Consider the following 26505-nt stretch of genomic DNA (forward strand, 5'->3'; position numbering starts at 1 on the left):
AAAAAACACAACTTTTCAGGAAAGCCAAAAAAACTGTAACTCAAGATATTCAATTATTGATTTTTTTTTAGTCAAAAGAAAGCTTAGGTCCATTCCTTTAAGATATTTTAGGTCCCTTAGTGGGATACGAGTGGGATATCTATCAAAATAAATATTTTGTAACTCAAGATATACAATTTTAGATTTTTTTTTGGCAAAATCAAAAACTTTTTTGACTTTTTTTTAAAATGGGCCCTTTTTGTAATTTTTTTTTTGCTATAAAGAAAGCTTAGGTCTATTCCTTTAATATGGTTTTGGTCGCTTAGTGGGATGCGAGTGGGATATATATCAAAATAAATGTTTTGTAACTCAAGACTTACAATTTTTGTTAAAAAAGTTTTTGATTTCGGAAAAAAAATATTAAATTTTTTTTTTTAAATATTTTTTTCCGAAAGATTGAAGAAAGATCTATATAAACTATTTGGGACACATTTTGCTAAGAACAATAGGTAATAAGTTACATGGATAAGAAAAAACATCTATTTGGACAAAATGTCAAAATTTGACCCCCTATAACTCAGAGAGTTCTCGACCGATCTTGTTGAAAAATTGTGCCTGAGTTACTATCCAATAGAACTAACCTTGGTGCAAATTTCATCCCGATCGGAAGACATCGATTTCAAAAGTTGGTTCACTTGACATGAAATGCCCCATATGTTTCTTGAAAATGATTTTCTTTAAATTGCAGACTATATATAGCAGTGATTCATTTTAAATGTGTAGTAAGTAGCAAAGTAAGTTTGAATCTATTTTTTTTTTTCTATCTTATCTAAATAAAACAAAATGATGCCAAAAGATTAATTGATGAATATGAATAATAATTTGAACAGATACTGGGCTAGAAACTGTAAAATAATTTGTACAAAGAGTTTTGAGAACAAAAATTAAAAAAAAAAAAAAAAAAAAACATGGTTATATATTGTATAGTAGAATGTGGTAAATAATATTTGGTAACTGTGTCTTTTGAAAGTTAATAGAGATATGGACTCGTATATATGTATGTACATTCATACATATACATATTTATATGTATGTGCGTATCTCCATGTTCAGTGCATGTATTTTTATCTGAACTTGTAATGATTCAATATTGTTTTGAACGTACGTAAGTTATTGCATTGTGTATCGAAACCCAAATAGAAATATAAAAAAAAAATAAGTAATTCAAACTTGGAAATAAAATCACTCCACCAGTATCGTATCGAACGTAAAAGAAGAGACAATTCTTCATATCTAAGGAATGTACTTTTTTTGTGATTTTTTAAGTAAGATTTCGGAACTTTAAAAATTCATACAACGCATATACTTAGGTATTAAATATCTTTTGTTTAGTTTTTATCTGTTTATTTGTTAGTGGTTTCCAGTATGGCTATTATTGCAAATACACGTACATTTATCGCAGTTTATGGATTAATTGGTGTGTCCTGTTTGGTGTTCTGCTGTGTCTCCTTTTAGCCGTAGGTTGGACTTTGCGAAAATATAAAAAGAGGAAATATCTATATGAGAATTTCTATATTGTATTTTATGGTCTGATATGTAGTGTTATAAGTGCAGTCTTCCTTATAACGGAGAATACGGGTGAGTTTCGGTGTACGAGTGAACATGATTCAATGCATGTATGTATTTGATTTTTGATTTGACTCATTTGTATATTTAGATATTTCATTCTACTTCATATTCATGGCGATGGTTGTAATTTACCTACCCTGCTATAATTACATTTCACTGCGTTGTGATTCCCATGGTTCAAGGCCGGCCCGCATTGCACTTGGCAATACTATATATTTTTCTGGTCTAACTGCTGGCTTTTCAATCTTTAACGAATTGGAGCCGAAACGATGTGCTTGGGTACTCTTTGGAATATCTCTGTTTGCTATAGTCTGCATTATTGTCAATGAAGTTTTGCAACAATATCATATTCAAGATTACAAGAGCTCCTGTGATCTAGTCTTTAATTTGTTGAATGAAGAGGAATTGATCTATGCTCCCAGAAAATCAATAATGGCCCTTTTTGTAGGTCGGGATGATTACTGCTTTAAGCGCAACATTCAATGGTTGGTGGTAGGTTTGGCAGCGATTATTACAATAGACAAGTGCTGTTTTTATTCAACGACACATCTGAATCTAATGTACAGTTCCACCCGTGGTTACACAGAGAGTAATCCATTGTATTTGCCATATATATTGTATGTCAGTGGTTGTGCTATAGGCTATATCTTAATGCTGCGCTATAAGCCGAAACTGATTTACCTAATGTTTGGCTTAATTAAAATTACAATTGCGACTGCTGTATTGGGTGTATATAACGATGAATTCCCAGAGCATTGCTTCATTTTATTATGCTTCTATTATATCAGCATGGGTGTTTATTCCAGTATAAGCATACAAATGTTGGTGGAATGTTCACCGTTTCTTTACACAGAACTGACTTTGGCTGTATCATACTCGCTGGAACTAATCTTAATGGAGAGTAGTAAGTTTGAGATTGTGAATGAGTATGAAAACGACTGGAAGATGCTGTTAGTTATGAGTGCGATAGCTATTTGTCTAACAATTTGCAGTATTTGCTTGATACAGTTTTACTTGGTTGATTCGGCAGGTCTAGTTGAAATACGCAATCGGCTGTTGGGCATACACAGGTTACCAGTGAAGTCATACGAGAATAAATTATTTAAAAACAATTTCTTTCTACAAATGGAAATTCCGCCAAATGTTTCGAGCGTTGTTCTAGAGAATAACCGCGTATTTCAGCAATATCCAGCGGAAGATGAAAAGAAATCTAAATTTTAAGCATATATTTCTTAAAAAAAAAAATTTAATAAATTTTTGTAACTAAATATCGTCCCCTTAATAAAACAATAGTGTATAATTTGTTTGCCATTTCGAAATAATTGAGTTAAAAATGTTTGTGTTAGTAGACTTCTAGAACAAAAGTAATATTTCAATTGATCTTTTGACACATTTTGTTGAAGTAGAATATCACCAAATTTTGACCACATATAGAATCAGTTATGTATCAGTTATTGTTTTATTGAGGGGACGATATTAAATAATTTATACATATATCATTTATTTTGCAATATGAACATTAAAAAATCACTTGGGATTGGATTGGTCCAATTTTGTTCTTCAATATCTTTGAGTATCAAATAAATCAAATATACTATATTGGGATTTGTTTTAAGTAAATGACGTTTTTAAATAAACAAGATTTAATATACATTTTAGTTATGTCAATGTGACCGTACCCTATTTTAAGACGCATTTTGATGGGTGAATTGCACCTTATGAACGTTAAAGCCTCGAATATTCGACTTCACTATAGGAAATGTTACCATTTTTTGAACAAAATAAAAAATTTTAAATTTAAATTTGTTCAAAGTTAATGATTTTTTGTTTTAATATACATAACAAATGTTTAGTTTTGCTAAATGAGTTATCAAAAAGCGATTGAGTGAAAAGCATGCATTTTGCAACAACTTTTTGAACCTTGACGCCAGGAATCATACACCCGAGACTCATTTGATACTCTCAAAATATCTTCAGTATTTTATATAACAGTATTAACAATGTTTATTTAATTTGCATATTTAAATTTAATATTCTTCATTTTAAAATTAAAAGTATATCTTGTAGAGTATCCAAAACCGAAACCGGTCAACCGGTTTTTTCATCTTTGTAAACTCTATCGGTATCGGTTTTTTGACAAATCGGTTTTTGTAAGACGGTTAGCCGGTTTTAATGAAATATATTTTCTAAAGCTCATTCAAACATATTTATGAAAAACTTTGATGCCATTTTTAAAAATATTGATTATTTTATAGAATTATAGCATTTGACAATATTTCGTAAAAGATAGAAAATAATTGCTTAAAGATAGAGCCTTAAGAATTCAAAAACGCTAAATTTCCGAAGATTTAGTACACAATTCTTAACACATTTCCTATTAGCGTCCAATTTAAGGAGACCTCTTTCATTTTAAATACATATTTAATATAAACCGGACTTTTCAATTGTATAAGCAATATTTATATATGGGCGTGACATTTCTACGCCTATAGAGTGGAATAGATTTTGCAAAAATAAGAGGGTATTATATTTTAAAATAATAAAAAATTCTTTCGAAATATTGTTGTCCAAAATATTGAGCGAAATAAGGGTTTATCGTACGTGACACAAAACGGAACTCATTTTGAGGTACATGTAGAAATATGCGAAAATATTCGAATCGTGAGAGGCGTTATGTTTTCTTTTAATTTCTTACACTAAACGAAATATGTTTCCTTCACAATCCGTCATATTTAAATAAAAACAATCTTTGGATGATTTTATAATAAATCTATTGGGGAATTCAAACGGTCTGCTATTAGGTCGTATTGTCATAATGTCGTAAAATATTTCTAAACTAAAAAATATTTTATGACATTATGACAATACGACCTAATAGGAGACAGTTTGAAACCCCCAAATGTATATTCTATAAATATATGTATACAAAAACTAAAAAAGTGAATAGAAAATATACATTCTGTTTCAATAAAAAACATGACAATAGCAAAAACCCAATCAGAGTCAAATTCATTTCATACTACTAGCTAATTGGGAGCCTAAAACCTAAAACATTAATAAATTAAATATAATCAGTTTAAACTATTATTTTTGTCTTTAAAATGTTGTAATATGATCTAAATACTTTCACATAGTAACATTTTATTATTTTCTTCTATTCAAATCATCTTGAAAAAAAGTTTCAAGGGTTTTTGTGTTTTCAGTCGTGGTAGCGATTCTCGTGAATTGCCCATTTCATGTTAGTAATCAAACGTTAGATACGACAAAGATTTGTTTCTTAACATGGTTTCTTGAATATTACACATATATATGGGCAATTCCATATCAAATTATATCTGAAAAATAATTTGGTCCAAGGTGCATTTAATAAGGTTCCATCGGCAGCACAGCTGATTATAGAAATAGCACGCACAAATGTCAAACTACATATATAAAAAATATCCGCCCGTACGCCCGTATGTCGAACTCTATATATAAAAAATAAGTGAATTCGCCTGTATTTATTTCAATTCGCCACTGCTGTCACCTTGTTAAATGCACCTTGGACCAATCCAAGGCGTATTAACAAGGTGAGTGCATAAAATTAGCTGTTTCTTAATTCGCTGTGGTTTTATGTACACTATATGTCAAGGCGTATTTAACAAGGTGACAGCAGTGGCGAATTGAAATAAATGCAGGCGAATTCACTTATTTTTTATATATAGAGTTTGACATACGGACGTACGGGCGAATATTTTTTATATATGTAGTTTGACATTTGTGCGAGCTATTTCTATAATCAGCTGTGCTGCCGATGGCACCTTATTAAATGCACCTTGCTATATGTCAAACTTTGTTTATGTTTACATTTGTTATTGTAAATAACATAGTAATATTTTAATTCGCCTTGATTTTGACATTTACCGTACATTTTAACAAAAACAAATTGCCTGTTGTTTTTGCATTGTTGTATTTGTTGCCGGGACGCACTCACCTTGTTAATACGCCTTGGACCAATCGTTGTTTGAATTCGCCTTGATATATACAATAACAATCAAGGTGCATTTAATAAGGTACCATCGGCAGCACAGCTGATTATAGAAATAGCACGCACAAATGTCAAACTACATATATAAAAAATATTCGCCCGTACGTCCGTATGTCAAACTCTATATATAAAAAATAAGTGAATTCGCCTGTATTTATTTCAATTCGCCACTGCTGTCACCTTGTTAAATACGCCTTGATAAAAATATAAATGCACATAGTTGACTCTAAATAGTATTCAAAAAAACATAGGGTGGCATATAAAGTAAACGTTAATTTAAAATATTAGTAAATCTTCATACAGAGTTGCATTTAAAAACAAGTAAGAGTGCTATATTCGGCTATGCCGAATCTTATATACCCTTCACCAAATTATACTTCAAAATAAACATTTTAAATATTTTTAGGTAAACAAAATTTATTTATTTTCCAAAGTTGTTTTTTTCATTTTTTGGAAAAAAAATTTTCTAATTGTTATTTTAAATTTTTTTTTTGTTTTTTAATTTTTTTTTGTGAAAAAAAATTCGGGTTCAAAATTTTTTTTCCGATTTTGACCCATTGTAGGTCCAACTTACAATGGTCTTATATACGTCGTTCCAAATGTCTTCGAAATATCTATCATTAGATATCCATATTGTCTATGTTAATGTATTAGTAATCCAGATATAGGTAAAAAAAATAGGTCAAAAATCGAGGTTGTCCTGGTTTTTTCCTCATATCTCAGCCATTTGTGGACCGATTTTGCTGATTTTAAATAGCAAACTTCTCGAAAGCATGTCTGACAGAATTATTGAAGATTTGGATCCTGAAGATATCTGGGGTCTTCAGAAAATTGATTTCAACAGACAGACAGACGGACATGGCTTAATCGACTCCGCTATCTATAAGGATCCAGAATATATATACTTTATAGGGTCGGAAATGAAAAATGTAGAAATTACAAACGGAATGACAAACTTATATATACCCTTCTCACGAAGGTGAAGGGTATAATAAAAGTTAAAATAAATTGATATAAATTCATACAGAGTTGTATCTTAAACTATACGTTAAGTTAAAATAATAAAATGAGTAAAATAAAGTATGGAGTGCTACAAGAGTAATTTGTAATCTGAATGGAACATAAAACTAAATTTTGTCCATTTGTATACACAGTACTGTGCAGAACGTTAGCAACAAAATTAGTTGGTTTAGTTTTCAGAATATTAAATTTACAAAACAAAAATAATTTTTCGAAAATATTTTCATACTTAAGTATTAACGTGTTTGTTAGACTTGAAAGGAAATCAAACTTTTTGTATTCACAAAAACTAGAACGAATGTGTATTCTCTCCATATAAAAGTGTGCACAACAAAAGCAAAACAAAATTGCTAGTGCTAAAAACATAAAGATTAATTTTGAAGGATAAATATTTAAATGAAGTAATTTTTTCCGAAATTTTTGTTAGGGTTTAAACCGGGTTTTGATAAGTAGTGTCAAAATATAAATTTTTATGGAAATAAGAAACGAAAAATTAAATCCATAAAATTACTGTTTTTGAATTTGTAATATTTTATAAAATAAAACACCTTTTATGTTTACCCTACTCTTATTGTTTATGGTCTGCACAGTATTTACATAGGTATGTATTAGGGAATTCAATCGATTAACCGATTAATTGTGGACGGTTAACTGTCCGAATAATTTTAAATTGCCGATTTTCAAATAACAAATAAACCGATTAATTTGTGTCGATTAACCGATTAACCGAAATTCCTTTTTGTGCACTTTAAAAAATGTTTTTGTATTTATTTTTCCCCTTCAATTCAAATACAAATTATAAATTAAAATTAGATATTTTTTGAACATCCAATAAACATGATTAGTAAGTATGTATATCATAACTAAACGAAACTATTAAATTAATCAAAATCTAAAACAATCTAAAAAGGAATAAAAGTTTCATTAAATCTAAAGAAAAAATCGTTTAAATTATATTCTTTTTATAAAAGATTATTTCAGAAGATCTCACTAAAACCCAAAAAACTCACACATCGCTCATTTGCTGAAACAACACCCAGCGAAAAATTAACACATCCTTGTACGATTTGACACCATTCGGTGTCAATAGTGTATCAACCCCGTATGTGTACAAATTGTACACGAACGGTGTCATTTTGACAACGAAAAAATGACACCATTCCGTTGCTGAATTGACACCATCCGTTGTCGATTTGACACCGTTCGTGTACGATTTTATAACAGACCGTTGACAATATGTCACCGTTCGTGTACGATTTGACACCAGACCGTTGTCAATTTGATACCGCACCGTTGTCAATTTGATACCGTTCGTGTACGATTTGGTAATAAAATAAATAATAATTTCTTTATTTTTTACATTCACCCTTATTCTACTTGGCGTCGTCGACATCATCGTCAATATTGAGTCAACAAATGGTATATGTTACGCCGATATCGATAACAATTGGTAACTTTTGACAGCGTTTTGTACTTTAACCCGACTTATAAAAGTATAAAATTCTGTAAAAAGTTACCAATTGTTATCGATTTCGGAGAAACACATACCATTTGACGACATATATTTGACGACGATGTCGACAACGCCAAGTAGAATAAGGGTGATTTATTTTTCAATACAATAAGAATAAATTTAAATATAAAATATGTACATATCAAAAATTCCATGTTTAAATGTGTCAAAACATTGGTGCCATTGTCGGAGTTCCTGTATGTGAAATTTAAAATAGCATCCCTAATGGTGGCACTTCCCTTATGTCCTCTTTCTAAAAAATAAAATAAATACTTATTATATTCTACATCGCTGGCATATTTATTGTTTCCAGGAATTTTTGGAGTTGTGTGTCGTCAGAGGATTTGGTGATATTCTCACTGCCTGGATCTTCATCTGCAGAAGCACAAATTCCCTATTAAACACAATTTTGCTTTCTTTTATATTTTGGTTTTTAAACCATTTATTTACTTCACTTTTATCCATTATATTTATTAAAATTTTTTTAATGTAAATAAAATTAAAACTCACTTATAAAAACAAAGCAGAGCAACTCACGTTGAGATGCGTCAGCGAATAATTTAACAACATTGCGTTGTCCATTTACAAATTGTAAACATACGGTGTCAAAAAAAAGTGACACCGTATGGTGTCAAAATGACATCAACCGATTTTGTCGATTTTGCAACGTCGTTTTTCCCTCAGTGAACGTCATAATACAAAAAGTCGTTTCAAGAAAAACGTCTTTGAATGTTTTATGACATTTTATTATTTCTAAAATATTAATTCGAGAAAACATGAATTTTAATTTTGATGTTTACAACAAAAAAACACTCACACAAAAAATAATTGACTTTTTTGAAAACTGATAAAACTATATGAAAGATTATAGAACAGCGCATATTTTGTATTACTCAATTCATAAAACACGGATTTTGAGTTATGACGTTGTTGCAGCAAATAGGCGATATGTTTACAAAAATGATCTCAAATACCTTATTTGCTGTTTTTTTTATTTTTTTGTACACAAAATTCGTTGTTGTATTTTCAATTGAAAATTAAAATAGAAATTATTCGGTTAATCGAATAATTTTATATTAACCGATTTTTAACCGAATAAATGGAAACCTCGATTAATTATTTGCTCGATTAACCGATTAAACCAGAAACCCGATTAATTGAATAACCTAGTATGTATCTAATGTAAATAATTAACATGATATTCCTACACACACAAAAATAATCGAGGCTATATTAACTAAGCTTGCATAGTTAATTTCTTTTTTATGAAAACTAAAAACTAAGTTTTATTATCTATGCCAATAGGTAATTCAAACTATACACTTTACCTAAAAACTATGTTAATATATCTATTGGAATTAGTAATTTGATGTTTGGTATCTTCTTCGAAGTTTTTTTGTTTATTTTATTGTCAATTGAAAATATTTTTGGTGCAAAAGGGTATGTATGGAATTATCTAAAATTTTAGTCATATTAACTAAGAAACTTTGCAAATGCCATTCTACCCTTGCGCTTAGTTAAATTTATACCATATTTTTAGGAAATATAACCTATGGATTTTTTTTGTGTGTATGTATGTATGTAATTAATAAGCGAGATTAAATTCATTGAGTATTTTATGGTAAGCAAAACGGACATTTTCTAGTGACACGAGATAAAAAGAGCTCCGTCTATCAAATGCCGGTATAATTGACAGGAATATAATTTATGAATGAAATATAGAATTCTACCACCTTAGGTTTAATATCTGGACCTCACGAAAATAAAAACACTGATTGTGAAAGAGATTGCGCATGAAAATCAACATTTCCGTTATTAAATATTTTGCAATTATAACATCACACACATACAATCTGTCCCAATGCATCACACTTCTTTATACATATCGCCATTTTTGTTTTGCTCAATGTAATGCTGTTTATTCCATCAAACATATTGCATTGGAATGTCAGTAGGTATGTACTATGTATGTACATACGTGTGTATGTGTATGTTTATGTGATTTGTTTTTGTTTTTTGCGGGAAGAAACAAACAAACAGCTAACGGCATTTGTTGCTATTTCCCGTTTTTTATCAACTGCTTTTTAAACCACTTTTGTTTCTCACTCAATTGTTGTTTGGAAGTATACATTTGTATGTATGTATATGAGCACCGTTTGAAAAAAACAAAGAGTTGAGTTCTGTTTTCTTGACTTTTGTTTTTGTTTCAATTTATTGCAGGAAAAACAGGGAGTGTAAAAGGACAAATGTATTTTTCACTTGGCTAAAGTAGATGAAAAGCAAAACGCACACACACGTAAAATGTAGTTTATAAAATGAAAGATAAGTGAAAAAGAAATTTTATTAATGAAATAATTTAATTAAAAGTCAATTGAATTAAAAAAGATTAAAATGTTTGTTAATTGGTTCAATAACTTAAGTAATCGTAGCCTAGTGATTACCATATTGATTTGCATATCCTTGATATACGTATCGTACACATTTAATTCATGTCTAATAACCAGTCTTGGACGCACCTTAAAGAATGTAACAAATAAATCACTGTTTTAATTTTAATAATACATACATACTAAATACATATGTAATTAAAAGTTACATATTATAAAGTGTACATACATACATACATAGATAGATAGATAGATACTTACACATTTATTTCATGTCTTTGGTGTTTAGAATCCATTTAGAAATCTTTTTGCCTCATCTCCATTGTTAACGCAAAATGCAAGTGTAACAAATGCGCCTTTAAAAAATGACACAAATTCAACAAAGACAAATACCGGGTTGTATGGAGTACCCTTTGATTCTATTTCGAATAAATCATCGCCGCCCATTCTGGATGGTTCACCAAAGTATCGACTTTTACGCCAACAAGGTTCTAGACCATCGCGCCATTTACCAGACACTTTAATAATAGGCGTTAAAAAGTCCGGGACTCGAGCTCTCCTGGAGTTTATTCGGCTGCATCCTGATGTTCGAGCAGCTGGCTGTGAGGTGCATTTCTTTGATCGTCACTATCAAAAGGGGTTGCATTGGTATCGCCATCACATGCCGTATACGATCGAAGGCCAAATAACAATGGAGAAAACGCCGAGCTATTTTGTTACCAAAGAAGTGCCCTTAAGAGTCCATCATATGAATGCAAACACTAAGTAAGTACGAAATACGAGCTCACTTGTCTGTGTTCTTTTAACAAATATGAACCATATAACAAATGACGTTATATAGATGAGCTAACATAGTTCCTTGATAATTCAAACATAGCAAAACAAAACTTCTTGGTTTTTGAAATGGTTTTGATTAGCGATAAATATGCCAGGTCTAAACTTACTATTTTAATATTTTCCACCAGAATCTGGCTTTTAAAAAATATATGTATACAGTAAGTAGCGAGCATAAAAAATGCAACGCTATGCTATGTGATCTTCAACTGGTATTATTTTTCCTATAACTGATATTCTTATTGATCATAGATAATTACACAGTACAGCATTTTTTAGTTCATTGCTTTGGGACTCAATTCTGACAATTGCACGTGAAAGTAGCTCCAAAAATAAGAACTTCTGCATCATTGGATTTGTAAAGTTGGCTGCCGTAATAATTTAATGGCCATACGATTTTTTTTCCTCAAGGTGGATTTTTATCACTTTTTCAATATTTTAGCACGGTTCTATCTCGTATACCGTACGAAATATCTCTTTCGTGGCTGAAGCAAATTTGTAGATATTGAATAGTAGAAAAAAGTACGGAACATACCTACCCGAAAAAAGTGCATCCAGTGCCTTAAAAATAGCAAAAATGCCCATTTTTAAAAATTTTTTGACCAATTTTTCACCTTTTTTGCTCAATAACTGGATTACAAATCCAATTATGAACCGATCACCATGAAATTAGGTCGTGTGATTTATGTCTATATGAAAGTTATTTATCATGAATTTTGTATGTATACCATCATTTTTAACAGATTTATTCACTATTTATTGAGCATTTTCACATAAACTACATACTCATATCCTTTTGATCTTGAGCTCTTATGCACTCAGTTTTAGGCACACCACCACAATTATTTGATATCCTTTACATATAGAATCTCCGCAAGATTCTAAATTAGTAAATAAAAAATCTTAAAATTTTCTTGATTTTCGAACAATTCACCATATTGAACGGAATATTCATCATTCGTTAATACTGTTATCCTTTGTAGATTTCATATCCTTGAACAATTTACAAATCGATTCAATTTTCTTAAAGTTGCATTTTATTTGCTCGCAAAAATTTACCACTGTTTTTACTATAAATGTATAATTATCCTTACGTACAAAAGTATTGGACAAAATGTCATACAATAAGTGACTATGACCACAAAGTATATAAAAATAGCAGTTGAAGATCACATAGCATAGCGTTGCATTTTTTATGCTCGCTACTGTATATTGTATATTCCAAACAACTGGATAGGAAAAATTTACTCCAAAGACGTGACATTTTTCCATTTATGCTTCATGTTTTAATATACATCACCATGAGTGATATGAATTTATACTAAAGATGAGCGAATTTTAGATGAACGTCGTTCTCAGTGAACATGATTTATAAATCACTGTTCTTTTAATCAGTGACTGTGATCACGTTTTGTCTATGTTAAGCAAAATAACAATTATGTTAAGAAGAATACATTATGTATTATTTTCATTCTTAAATCTGTTCTTATGTTAACCAAAAACTAATATTTGCTGATTTAAAAACGTCTGTTAAAACAAGTAAGAGAGCTACATTCAGCTGTGCCGAATCTTATATACCCTTCACCAAATTATACTTCAAAATACAAATTTTAAATATTTTTAGGTAAACAATATTTAATTTTTTTCCAAAGTTTTTTTTATTTTTTGTAAATTTTTTTTGGAAATTAAATTTTTTTTTTAAATTAAAATTTTTTTTCATATTTTTCCGATTTTTACCCATTGTAGGTCTTATATAGGTCGTTGCAAAGGTCTTTGAAATATCTATCATTAGATATCCATATTGTTTATATTAATGACTTAGTAATCCTCATATCTCAGCCATTTGTGGACCGATTTTGCTGATTTTAAATAAGAAACTTCTCGAAAGCATGTCTGACAGAATTATTGAAGATTTGGATCGCGAAGATATCTTGAAGAAAATTGATTTCAACAGACAGACGGACATGGCTTAATCCACTCCGCTATCTATAAGGATCCAGAATATATATACTTTATAGGTTCGGAAAATTAGAAACGGAATGACAAACTTATATGTATATACCCTTCTCACGAAGGGTATAAGGGATAGGAAAATAACAGAATTAAGCAAATGCAATAAAATTTTAAGAGAACTAACTGATATGTTACTAACATTTTATTTTATACACTGTGTTGGAGATATATAAAATTATGCGCCTAAAACTATGCAGTAACTGTTGTTACCAGTGAATGTTGGAAAATATCATAATATAACAATAAAAGGTAGAATCACTACAAAATATGTTCTCAATTCTACATGCCTTGAATTGTCAGACTAATATAAAATAAAAAATAAAAGTACAATTGAAAAAAAAAACATCAAAAATTAACTAAATTGAAAAATATTTTAAATTCAATTTAAATGTTTATTTGAACAAAATGTCGTAAGATTTATAAAATGTCCTGAAAATAAATAAAAGAATGAAGTGCAGTCTGCGGTATTGAGCTGAAGAAACACTCACGGATTTGCATGCATCATTTCAATGACTCCGATTATATTGAACTGTATTTCAAATATAAACAAAATATTTCTCAATTTTCATTTGTTATTATTGGTATTTTTGGATTTCTGTTTTTTTATTTTTCTATTATTTGACGTAACAAGGCATAGCATTTTAAACTCTCTCCCTAGTGATTCTACCTTCTAATGGTTGTATCATGGGAAAATATAAAAGAACTACATTTAACAGTTTGTTGAAATACATAAAAGTACCTGTTACTTTCTCCATTTATTCCAGTGATTATTTAAAAACGTTAACAGTGAATGTTGAATACAGTAATTTTGACTTACCTGCACAATCAACTTTGCACGAAATTTTGTGCAGGTAAGTTAAAAATGCAGTTAACCTCAATGCACTTACCTGCTCATTGATGCTGGTAAGTGCATTTACAGTTTACTGCCCAAAAAAGCAGCTAACGTCAAATTGATATTTTAGCTACTTTTAAAATTATTAAGAAGTGTACAACATATTTTTTCATTCAAAATCGTATTTATCTTATTTGTTTTGATTTAATTTTGTATTAGGCAGCTAAATTATTTTTTTTTTTCATGAAAACCAGTTATAGCTTCCAAAAGTATTATGCACTTATCTTAAATGTGCAGGTATGAACAATGCACTTAAATTAACGAATTTATATGGAGTTTGGTAAATAAATATACAAAACACAAGTTTTGTGCACTTATATGCAAAATGCTCTTAAGTGAAAGGCAGGTAAGTCAAAACTACTGTAATATAAAAGAACGACATTTAACGTATGTTGAAAAATGTGAAAGAACGATATTAAAAGTACCTGTTACTACAGTTGTTCCAGTGATTTTTCAAAAACGTTACCAGTGAATGTTGAAAAATATTAACGACTTAAATGTACCTGTTACTTGCTATATCCAGTAACTGTTGTTACCAGTGATTTTTCAATCACAGTGATGAAATCACAGGTATGGAAATGTCGCTCATCTCTAGTTTCTACCAAAGGTTAGAAATAATTAATTCTTAATTCAATTTTCAAAACCAAACTAAATATATTCTCTTAACAATTCCAATAAATAAAATAAATAAATTCCATTAAATCATTAATGATTCGTTGTAATAATTTCTTAGTACTGCAACTAAAACTATAGTAAAATCAACATGATACAGATTTTATTCAGCGAGCTATTTAATGCTAAAATAAGGCAAAACACTGAAAAGTAAATGAAATGTTAACATCAAAATTGCAAAATATTTTATGTTTTTTTGGATTTCACCAAGCTCTTTATTCCCACTCAAAGACATTCACCCTTATCGTGGTTGGCGTAAAAGTCTTACGCCTACGACAGTTTCGTACTAGATTAAAGAACAAGTTTGCATTTTATCTTTAATCTAATACGAAACTGTCGTAGGCGTATGACGTTTACGCCAACCACGATAAGGGTGATTAATTTCCTTCAAATTCCTCGGAATTGAAAAGAAATCAGAAATTAAATAAAAAATATGTTAACAACAAAATTGCAAAATATTTTATGTTCCGCTTTAAATAACGCTGTCAAAATAACCTAAAAAATATTTTTTTCGTTTGTGAAAAATATACACGTTTCGGTTATTTAAATGGTAGCACGATTTTTCATAATTCCAGTAAACGTCAGAACATTAAAATGGCGATTTTTGTATAATGCTCTCACATACTACTTGCATGATGTAATAAGTAAGGTGAGAGCGTTTCGACAACAAACACAATATTTCTTGCCGACAAATGCATAGGTTTTGTCAAAATTGAATTTGTCGAATAAAAAATAAACAAATTTTATTTTGGCATCTTTTAGATAATTTAATATTATTTTCATAAATAAATTACCTGCATATGTATTTCACTTATTAACAGGAATTTTTAAAGATTTTTTTTAAGCTATTTAAAAAGTAAATATTATCTGGCAGATTTGTACAAAACCAGAAAGTGCAATTAATTGGTGGAAAAATTAAGTGAATTTTAATGATCTACCAATAAAAAATAATAAATAATCTTTGACAAAGGCAATGTAAACACAAAGCTTTTGTTATTTTTGCATATTAACTAAAAACGACCGTTAAATTTAAATTATATTTGAAAAAGAACAACGGTTTAATAGTGCTTTATCCAAATTTCATTATATGATTTAAAGATTTTTTTCTTTGAAAATAAAATTTATTTTTTTTTCAAAATAAATTCAGTTTGACAAAACCCAAGCACTATCCAAATATATAAATAAAAATCAGCATCCTGACTACTTGAATGTGGGAAGAGAGAGATGTTGTTGTTGTAGAAAAAATGAGAGGCTTCCCTTCTTGTTATTCTTTGATAACCAGCAATTTATTTTTCATTTACATATTTAGTTTTTTATATTTTCATATGCCACATTTGTCCTGACATTCTCAGTCTCTTGACAATTAACAAATATTGACTTTGTTGTATTTGTTGGGGAGACGATCTCACCTGATCAATACGCCTTGTTTTTCTTCAATTCAAATCTATGACAAAAAGACTTTAAAAATTGTTTTTCAATTCATTGTAATCTTAGGTCTGTTCATTTACTTTACCAGTAAATACTTGCAACGAGAGAATAAAATCAAAATTTACATAATTACTCTCTTAAATTCTCAAAAATAGTAAAAAGTAAATGAACGCTTTTCCAGTAATAATTGTTTTATACACACAATTTTCTTATTTTATTCATTTTAAAATGTATAAATACTCACATTTTCTTTAATTTTATTGAAAATTCTTTTGTTTTGGCATTTTTTCACCACAAAAATAAAATTTTAAATAAATAAACAATAACACAAAACATATAAAATATAAGCTGCTAACTATTACGAGTTCAAAATAGAACTTGTAATAGTTTGCAACGAGAGAACACTCTAAAATTTATACGCTCTTGATTTTTTCTTTACTTGCAAGTTTTTGAGTTAATGAACGCTTTTCCAGTAACAATTGTTACTAACTACTATCAACTTTTAGTTATTGAACATAGCTCTTATAATTATATGTATGTATGTATATTACTTAAAATTATTTTTAATTTATAGACTTCTGGTTGTCGTTCGTGATCCCGTTACCCGAGCCATATCCGACTATACACAAGCTGCAAGTAAGAAAACTGATATGAAACGTTTTGAAGAACTGGCATTTGTTAATGGAAGTTACGCGGTAGTCGATACGAACTGGGGGCCTGTGAAAATTGGAGTCTATGCCCGATATCTAGAGAAATGGTTACAGTTCTTTCAGCTCTCGCAACTACTCTTCATTAGCGGCGAACGATTGATTATGGATCCTGCCTACGAAATAGGAAGAGTCCAAGACTTCTTGGGATTGAAAAGAGTTGTGACCGAAAAACATTTTTATTTTAACGCCACTAAAGGATTTCCGTGCTTATTCAAATCAGAAGCACGTTCAACACCACATTGTTTGGGCAAAACTAAAGGCCGCAATCATCCTCACATTGAAACAGTGGCAATTGAAAGACTGCGTGATTTTTATAGACCGTTTAATAATAAATTTTATGAAATGACTGGTATAAATTTTGCTTGGCCCTAGAATTAATTCGAAAGGAGCTCGCTGAAAAAAATCAAAAAAGACTTACGGTTGTAACACCTTCGTTCTTAATGGAGGAACGAGAATTGGGAATTATAAAATGTTCACAAACTCGTGTTGAAATTTCTAAATTCTCAAAAAACTATACTTTTTCGTTGTTATTTTTTCATTGCACAATCCGATATGTAACGGAGTTAAACAGTTGTTTAGTCCATAATATACACTTTTAAACTCAATATGGAGAACTAAAGTACTTTTTCCTAAATTTTCATACATATAGAAACTTCGTAGACTTTATTAGCAGATTTGTTTTTATTATTTGTTAAAATACTCATAATTGTAGCTTTATCTTAAAAATTACAACAAAAAAAAAAAACAGTTCCTTAAAAAGCAACAAAAATAATATACATACATAATAAATATATAGTGATTGATAATTTCATTTGAAATGATATAATACAATTGGAATAAGATGGAAATAATCCACGATATGCAAAATATAATAAGTAGCCATACTCTTTCTTAATATGTAAGTCAATTGAAACGAACAATCTCTATACATAACATACAAAAAAAAAAGTTCTTCCAAATTTAAAATCAAATCGAATATGATTGCATTCATACAACAAATACACCATTAATATATAATAAATTAGGTTTTATTAAGTAGATTTTTTCGTTTTATCCGATACACTATTAGCTAAATTATTATTGTATATTAAATTTATTAGAGTTAAGTAGCTTTATCTAACGTAATATTGTACGAAATCGCTCACTTAGTACAAGACGGTATCGACTTAATGACATTTTATTGTTATACAAATATGTATGTACGTATTCATGTATGTATGTATGTACAATTCAAATTACGTTTCAGAAAGACAAAAAGTTATTTCAAATATGTATGTACATATGTAGATCATGTCAAAACTGCAATATTTTGAAATGTTTAGTTCTGCCAGTCCTGGGGGGTTACTCCCTAAATCAATTCGAAAGGAAATATTTTCGAATTATATACAATGTATTTATTTGCTCACATTTTCGTATTCGGATTGAGTTACGCAGTAACCGCCCTGCACTAAGTGACCGAGCGATATATACTACATACATAGTTGCAATTTCTGAGGAATAAGTATCCCATATTCAATAACCCAACGAAAAATCAAAACAATATGTAATAAAATTCATTGAGATTCGATTTTCAAACTCGTGAATATGGTATTGCATCATTTTACGTGAAGGTATGTAGTATGTATGTATGTATGTTCTGACACCAAACATGTAATTTTTTAATTCACTATTTATCCTACATATTTAGATCCAAAACTTTTACAATTCATAATGTTCCAGAACATTAAAAAATAAGCAATACATGCTCATATCCATACATACACATAAGTATTTATAAATACTATATACATACATATGTACGTACATATGTATGTATGTATGTACTATGTACAAATAGTACATATTATATATTAATTTTGTTTTGCTCATAGCTAGTATGTATTTATTTCTATTGTTTAGATTGAGATTGAGGTTCAATTTAACATTAAATACCATTTTGCATATTGCAAGATGAATAAAAATACATACATATGTATTTATAAGCATTTAAATAAATAAAAATCTTATTAAATTTTGTACAATAAAAATATTTGTGTTTTATTTCTATTAGGAAAATAACAAATGTTCTCTCCCGGTTTTTCACTTTCTTTAAACATTAAGCAATTATTACACAAATAAATCACATATCGATGGACTATATTCTAAACCATGTACATTAGACATGCCCTTAAAAAATAGATTTGCTTTGGATGGGTCTTATTTTGTTCATTAGCAGCTAAAACTAACTACTGCAAATTTAAGTGGAATCGGATAACTAGAACACGTGCCGGAAATCGATTGAAAGTTGTAAAATTGGGTTTATGATTTCATATTTAGGTTTACTCAATATCCTGCATTTATCTCCATCTACTTTAAATAAAACAACATTTGCATATTTTTAATAATTTTTAAGTGAGTTTATTTTTCGCATTTTGTTTTTCGTTTTATCGTTTCTTTGTTGGTTTATTTATTTTATGTTTTTATTTTTGTATAATAAATTATTGATTTCATATTTAGGTTTACTTATTGAAATTAAATATTTAATTTATTTATAAGTGATACTAAAACTAAACAATTAGCCGAGTTATCGCGATTATACATTCTGTTGTGTTATAAATTATAGTATATAAATTTACAAATATTTTATGTCTTATTTTATTATTTTTAATTATGAAATAAGTTCTTCATATATCGTTTACTGTTCATTAATTTCGAAATTAAACTGTTTAAAACTACGAAAATTATGATTTAAATAATACGAGAATACTAGAAATTAATAGGTAACATAACTTTAATTGTATTTAATAGAAAACTAAAATTAAAAGGAAATTGATATTAGGAAGCAAAGAAAAATATACATTATCTATCAATTTGACTCGTATCTCTGAAAGAAATATTAGTCTTCAAATATCTCGTACCGAAGCTGGTACTAGATGTGTCCAAAAGTGCCTATTTACTACTCCAATAAAACAGAGTTGGGGGTAGTGCACGGAATCTACAGTTGCCGTTAATAGCTAGTGATATTGCAACATTTTTCACTATTAGTATTGATGTTTAGTGGTGTATTACAAAATATACCTAGTCATGTCATATATGTATATGTTCTGGTCAGAGATCGAAAATAACTCGTCCATATACCAAAAAACCCAAATTGTGATTTATATTTTTGTGATAATAATTCGTTTTTGTTGTTTTTTAATGGTTTGGTGTGAGATAAACAATTCATTTGTTCTTGTTCTTAGTAACATATTATTAGTAAGTTTTTAACAAATTATGGAAATAATATGATAGTATGAAGTAATGAAATGAAGTCTGAGTAACAGAAATGAGATTTTTTTTAAATTGTTATTAATCTTTTGATAAATTTTATATATTTAAGCGTTGATTTGCATCAAATTCATTTTTGCGATTTATTTTTCATGTTCGCATATAAAAGTCACAAGCTGACCTCATCCAGATTATTTGTGTTTGTTTCTTTTCTGTTTCTCTCAACCCCAAACCTTAAATGTTCTCGAATAAATCACTCTCTCAGTGATATATCACAAAAAATTATTTTTAAATGGCTGCGAATGAGAATTTACCATTGAAATTAAAGTGAACCCGTTATTTTCGGTATCTGGTTCTGGTACAATTACACTGTGCTAGTTGAAAAACCTGTCAAGCGGGGCACCCGGTGGGTTAAACTAATTCGCGTACGCTGAATTTAGTGGTGCTAATCGTTTTTTTTTAGGTTAGCTCGTATTTTCGAGATATACCGTTATTTCGAAAATGGAGGAGGTTCCATAACATATATTCGCATAACTCAAAAACGGTTTAGTTTATTGAATAAACTGAAAAACCCGAAATTCCACAATAGAATAAAGGTAATTTATTGAGTAAGTCTAAAACTTTTTTTTAACCTGCGCAGTTGTTTTAGAAACATAATTTGTTTTTGGCAAACAAAAATATTTTTTTATGAAAATTTCGAATTTTTTGTTTTTTAAAACGGCATAAAAAATTGGAAAATGTAGCCAAAAACGACTGCGAAGATTAAAACGTGTTAAGACTTGATTAAAGGTAATTTTATTGCGGAATTTCGATTTTTTCAGTTTATTTAATAAACTAAACCGTTTTTTAGTTACGCGAATATATGTTAATCAACCTCCTCCATTTTCGAAATAACGGCATATCTCGAAAATACTAGCTAACCTAAAAAAACGATTAGCACCACTAAATACAGCGAGCCCGAATTAGTTTAAGCAGACAGAAATAAAATGTGTCAATTTCAATGGTAGTAAAGACATTTTTCACAATAGCGAAAAATCGAATATAATTAGTGCTAGTGAAATTCTTATTGCAATCAAAATTTAGTCCACTAGCTCCAACTTTGCAATAGACATGATCAAAGAACATTCAATTAAGAACAAGACTAGTTCTGTGTCAGTTTACAATCTTCTTTAGAATATATGTACATATGTATGTGTAACAGAGTTATTAATTCAAAGTGGCAGTTTATTTATTTTAACATGTATGTATTTATGTGCATGAACGACTGACTTATTTAATTGTATTAAAATTGTTTCTTTATGTAAAATGAGTAGTTCTATGTCGTGTAAATTGTTTACAAGTTAGTTGTCAAAAATTTAAGTCATGAGAATGTATCTATGATAAAATCATTTATTTTTTTGTTTCTTTATGATAAACAATAAAAATGAACGTTATTAAAAATCTCTTCAAAAATGTCTTTTGTTCTTTTTATATTTCAAAAATGTTGATTCATTATTTGATAAATTTACCCACGTCTTTGGTATACTATTACATAGTTCACAAAAACAAAGACCTTCGTGATCAAAGCTAATTTGAAATATTTCTAGTACTTCAAGAATTCTTTTAGGCCCTAATTTTGTAAATCACGTCACCAAAGTGATATTTATATGGAAAGCAAAAACAAAATTTCAAAATTTAGGGCCTTAGTTTGAACATAAAATATGGTTTTTATTTTAATTTAAAACTCACTATAAAAAAAATAATAAATAAAAAAGTTATTAAGAATTATATACACATATGTACATACAATTATATCTTGAACTCGAATAATAAAATCAAAAATATCGCAGTTTGGCTGTATATTTGTAAGTAAATATAAATACATAAATGTCCAATTCACAACTTACGTTGTATAGTTCTAAGGCAAAAATATTTTCCAAACAAAGTTTTTCAAAACAAAAACAAAAACAAAAGAGTAATACACGTCACCATTTTTTACGCTTGCGAAAATGCGAATTTTCGCACAATCACAACAACAACATACAGATACGATGTTGCAAGGTTAAAAATAGGTGACATGAATACTCTCAAATCACAGGTTGTGAATTGGGCAAAATAGTACGTGTGTATTTTATAGTAGTAATATTTTTATATTTTATAATTAGTTTTTAGTTTTTAACAACTAATAATTGTATCGTCAATGTTTTTGACCATAACTATCGTATTTAACTAATCGAATAATGACCCCAAAAAAATTCTTGCCACCATTAATAATACAAACTTGGCCTATTTAATTTGAAAAGGTTAAAAATTAAAACAAATTAAGTTTTTTTGATTAAATTTAACTACATGTTAAGGGTAGGAAAAATATTTACACATTTTTTAAGTGATTTAAATGTTAACTATAGGTTAGTTGGTAGAGTAATATAAAATAAAATCGAAAAATTACACATTAAGCTTTGGTCAAAGCATTGTCGATACTTAATATGTTCTTTTTTAGATTCTCTTGTTATATAAATTGCTTATGTTTTATAATTTTTATACTTTTTAAAGATTCAGGAGTTCTTAATAATCTTTTTCAGTGCATATACTGTGAAAATTGAGTCATCTTCAGATAAATTGTAATTTTCACATATTTTTTTTTTCGATTTCATTAAAAACAAAAGATATATTGGAAAACAGTAAAACTAGCCGACAAACTGAATTAATTCTTTGCAGAATTCACAGATTTTATTCCGAATTAAAGATGGAAATAATTAAAAGCTGCATATTGAACACTGATACACAGCATTTACATATGAATTAAGGATTTAACATATGAATAAATTAATTCAATTCACCCTTATAAAGACTCAGTAAAACATAAAACTTGGGAGGTAGGGAATTTGTATGTTTTAAGAACGTTTAATGTATTTATCAAAAGACGTTTTGAAAAAAAAAAAAACAATTAACCAATAATATGTACACTCGCTTAAATAGTATATAACATTTTAAAAGCTTTTTAAATTACAAAAGGGGTGGACTCATTTAAAAAAAAAATATTCTTATTGGGTTGGGTTTGAATAATTATTCTTTACTGGCTTCACTCTTAAATGATATTTATATCAATAACCGCTAATACAATATTTTTCATCCACAAAATAAATAAACAAATACTAAATACTAAACATCTATATTGGATCAAATGATTCGAACAATCTCTAGAAATACTTTGGGCGGATAAAACAACTCAATAATAAAATAAATAAGAATGTGCAAATGAAAAACCATGTACAAAATGTGTTAGATGTTTATAGCAACTGTAAATGAAATAGTCAGTTATGAAAAGTTGAAAAAAGCTTTGAAATAATAAAGTACATACTATTAAATACGTCAAAGTATATTGCGGCACTGCAAAAGTACAATCTACAGATGTATGCACACAAAATGTTATTCATACATGTTATTATAGGACCAAGGAGCAATAAAAGAATTAATACTGAAATGCGAAGTATGTCTGTATGTAGCAAAACGTGTATGTATTTCGAAGATATTTTTGAGAAGCTCTTAGTATATAGTTTTAATAGAATAACAAAGTAAAAAAAAAAAACATATGAAAATGAATTTTAATATGTATGTTTATATAAAAATATGGATCAGTTAAATAAAGCACACAATGTACATACATATAATAAAAAATAAATTTTGGCATATGTACGCGTGTAAATAGTGATGCGAATTATGAACACACGAGTGTTTGTGTGTACATTTCAGTGAATATTTTGTAGTAGGATTAACTAATATAGAAGAATACACAATTATGATTGCTTTTGCTGTTTTTCGCCCTCATGACTCGACGAAGAACGTGAAATTGTACTTGTTTTACTAACTGCAGCACACAGAGGGTTAGTTTCTCTGGAACCAATGTTACCATAAACTGTGGAAGTCGTAGAAGTTGATGGTAGAATGCCAGAAGCAAAGGTAGAAAGTGATGGATTCTGCATCAGCACTGCTTCAGATTTGGAGGATTGCAAACGTTTTTCACAATACAAAGTTCCAAAAGGCTGTGCTAAAGACGCTGCTAAACTTTTCGTTATTAAATACTTTGGATTATTTGAGTCGCTTGATGTGGAAATAGTATTTGTTAATGTTGTTGATGTCGGTAATGGCGTTACGCCAGCCGTATATGACAAACGTGAAATAGGAAGTTTGTAGTTAGATGAGGAGTCGGATCCCAACGAGTGCTGCCTTAGTAGTGAGGCATTTGTTGTTATTGTCTTACTGGGTGATGTTGTGTTCAACAAAGTTGCTGGAGTCTGCTCTGTTGGAGTTTTTTCTGTGGCTGACTTATGAGCAAAAGGGGAACTTATATTTGCCTTTGTTCTATCGGTAATGGGGAATTTATTTTTGGTGCAACTTAAATCCAATTCTAGTGTATAAAAGCGGCCTCTACGGAATTTGGTATTTTCATTCTCTATAGTTTTAGACAGAGAGGGTGAAGTTAGGGGCGTCGATTTATGTCTATTGCTGTTGTTAGTATTGGTATTTAAAGGATGATGACTTATAGTACATATACTGCTACGGTTACTCGTAGTTGTCTGATCACTGCAGTTACTGCTGCTGATGGGTGTACTGACACCTCCTCCGCTCTGTAAGTAGTTGTTTTGAGAAAAAAAGGCAGTGGTTGAATGTATAGGATGGGTTATGTTGGAGGAGGAGGCAGGGTTAAGACTATTTACTGATGATGATGAACACACAACAGTACCATCAATTTCGTCAGAAATTTGTTGCTTTTGTCTTTGAGAAGAACGAAAATGACTGCTATTGCCTGAAAGTTCATCTTCCTCGACATTGTCATTTTCATCCTCATCATCGTCATCCGATGTTATTCTGAGCTCTGTATTGTATTCCTGTAAAGGCGGCGGTGCAGCTGGCGGCGGCGCAATGGTAAAATTTTTGCAATTTTGTTTCGAGTTTATTGATTTTCCTGAAATTGATGAATTTTTAAGACGAGGTGACGGATCTAACAGTAAGTTTTCACAACTCGCTTCATAGACACTAGCTAAAGGTTGAGACTTAATGTGAGTTTTTATCGTTTGCGACCCAATCACTATCACATTGTTGCTTCCTGTTGTTGCAGATTGAATTGATTCTGATCGAGAATCTACCGAACTGTTATCAAGGCGGTTACCAGGGGAATTTAAATCTCTTTTCATTCTTTCCTTTAGCAAAGACAACTTGTCTGGACCTATAGTCCGTTCTTTGTTATCAGAACTTTTGAACGATTCTCTCTCTTTTTTATTTATTATTTCCAAGGGTTCATTATAGAACGTATCGAAGTCCAAATCTAAGAACAACTCCTGCAAGAAACGCCTTGCATTCATTCGGTAACTGCTGCGCCCCAACGTCCGGCAAACTTCGGAATATAGACAAATGTCTTGAAATGAAGCTGGATGCTTTTGTTTTAGTTCTAATAATGCCATTTTAGATTGTTTAGCACTGACAGGGTTCGCTAATCGTTGAACGTTATAAAGAATATTTGCCATCAATTTATCTGGCAAACTTTCTTCGCTTAAAATACTTTCAGGCGAATGAATTTGCAATTCCGATAGCATTATTGATGAAGTATTACTAAATTGTTGCTGATGATGATGTTGATGCAAAGGTAGTTTATTCGAAGATACTCCACTCGATCCTCCGGCGGTGTTAGTTCCTCCACCTTTTCTAGCCAAAGCCACAGTGGCCTGTATACCCGCTGCAACTAATGCCGCGGATGCATTTGTATACATTTCACATAACGTGGTCGATGAAGACATATCACCTGCTCCACCATCCAAACGGGATTGATTTTGTGAGCGCTGTGACTTTCGGAGGCGGCAACAGTGCAGACAGTTACTGCGTCCATGTTTGGCTCCTATCCATTTCGTTCGCTTGCTAACCGACGACACATCGGAGATGGACGATATGACCGATGATTCATCCCCACCTTCATTATTGAGGGAATCATTTAGGTATTGTTGTTTAGATGTCAGCAAATTAACGTCCATTAGGTCTTGATCTTGAATGTCTTGTGAAACATATGTTCGTGAAAGATTGCGAGTCGGGAACATGTCTAATAAATTTTTTGGCAGGCTTATACCTAAACAAATTAGTTTGTAAATGATCACTTCATATTTATTCATTCATTGCCCAACGGA

At 29.7% G+C, this 26505-nt stretch overlaps 3 protein-coding genes across 3 annotated transcripts in view; 2 read left to right on the forward strand and 1 right to left on the reverse strand.

Moving 5' to 3' along the window:
* The first annotated feature begins 1172 nt into the window (after positions 1 to 1172).
* LOC135957715 (uncharacterized) lies at positions 1173 to 3207 on the forward strand. Its single transcript, XM_065508508.1, has 3 exons — positions 1173 to 1304; positions 1372 to 1617; positions 1697 to 3207. Exons 1-3 carry the CDS (start codon positions 1280 to 1282, stop codon positions 2827 to 2829), a joined length of 1404 nt encoding a protein of 467 aa, XP_065364580.1. The 5' UTR covers positions 1173 to 1279; the 3' UTR covers positions 2830 to 3207.
* A 7158-nt stretch (positions 3208 to 10365) lies between these two features.
* On the forward strand, positions 10366 to 17598 carry Hs3st-B (Heparan sulfate 3-O sulfotransferase-B). The gene is made up of 3 exons (XM_065508509.1): positions 10366 to 10694; positions 10845 to 11320; positions 16969 to 17598. The coding sequence occupies exons 1-3, from the start codon at positions 10560 to 10562 to the stop codon at positions 17474 to 17476; spliced, it is 1119 nt and encodes a 372-aa protein (XP_065364581.1). The 5' UTR covers positions 10366 to 10559; the 3' UTR covers positions 17477 to 17598.
* Positions 17599 to 19476: 1878 nt separating this feature from the next.
* Positions 19477 to 26505, reverse strand: part of rictor (rapamycin-insensitive companion of Tor) — a 42847-nt gene continuing 35818 nt past the window's right edge. The window contains exon 16 of the mRNA XM_065507979.1: positions 19477 to 26447. Coding sequence (XP_065364051.1) covers positions 24127 to 26447 — 2321 coding nt within the window. The 3' untranslated portion in view covers positions 19477 to 24126. The remainder of the gene's footprint in view (positions 26448 to 26505) is intronic.

Source organism: Calliphora vicina, chromosome 4 (assembly GCF_958450345.1).
Source record: "Calliphora vicina chromosome 4, idCalVici1.1, whole genome shotgun sequence".
Taxonomy (NCBI): Eukaryota; Metazoa; Arthropoda; class Insecta; order Diptera; family Calliphoridae; genus Calliphora; species Calliphora vicina.

Excerpts from the sequence above, each read along its gene's own strand:
- LOC135957715 (XM_065508508.1), top strand. The coding sequence starts at position 1,280 with ATGTACTTTTTTTGTGATTTTTTAA. Across the intron at positions 1,305-1,371 it reads CTTTTTTTGTGATTTTTTAA|TTTTTATCTGTTTATTTGTT; the intron begins GTAAGATTTCGG and ends TCTTTTGTTTAG. Across the intron at positions 1,618-1,696 it reads CCTTATAACGGAGAATACGG|ATATTTCATTCTACTTCATA; the intron begins GTGAGTTTCGGT and ends TTGTATATTTAG.
- Hs3st-B (XM_065508509.1), top strand. The coding sequence starts at position 10,560 with ATGTTTGTTAATTGGTTCAATAACTTAAGTAATCGTAGCCTAGTGATT. Across the intron at positions 10,695-10,844 it reads TTGGACGCACCTTAAAGAAT|AATCCATTTAGAAATCTTTT; the intron begins GTAACAAATAAA and ends TTTGGTGTTTAG. Across the intron at positions 11,321-16,968 it reads CATATGAATGCAAACACTAA|ACTTCTGGTTGTCGTTCGTG; the intron begins GTAAGTACGAAA and ends TTTAATTTATAG.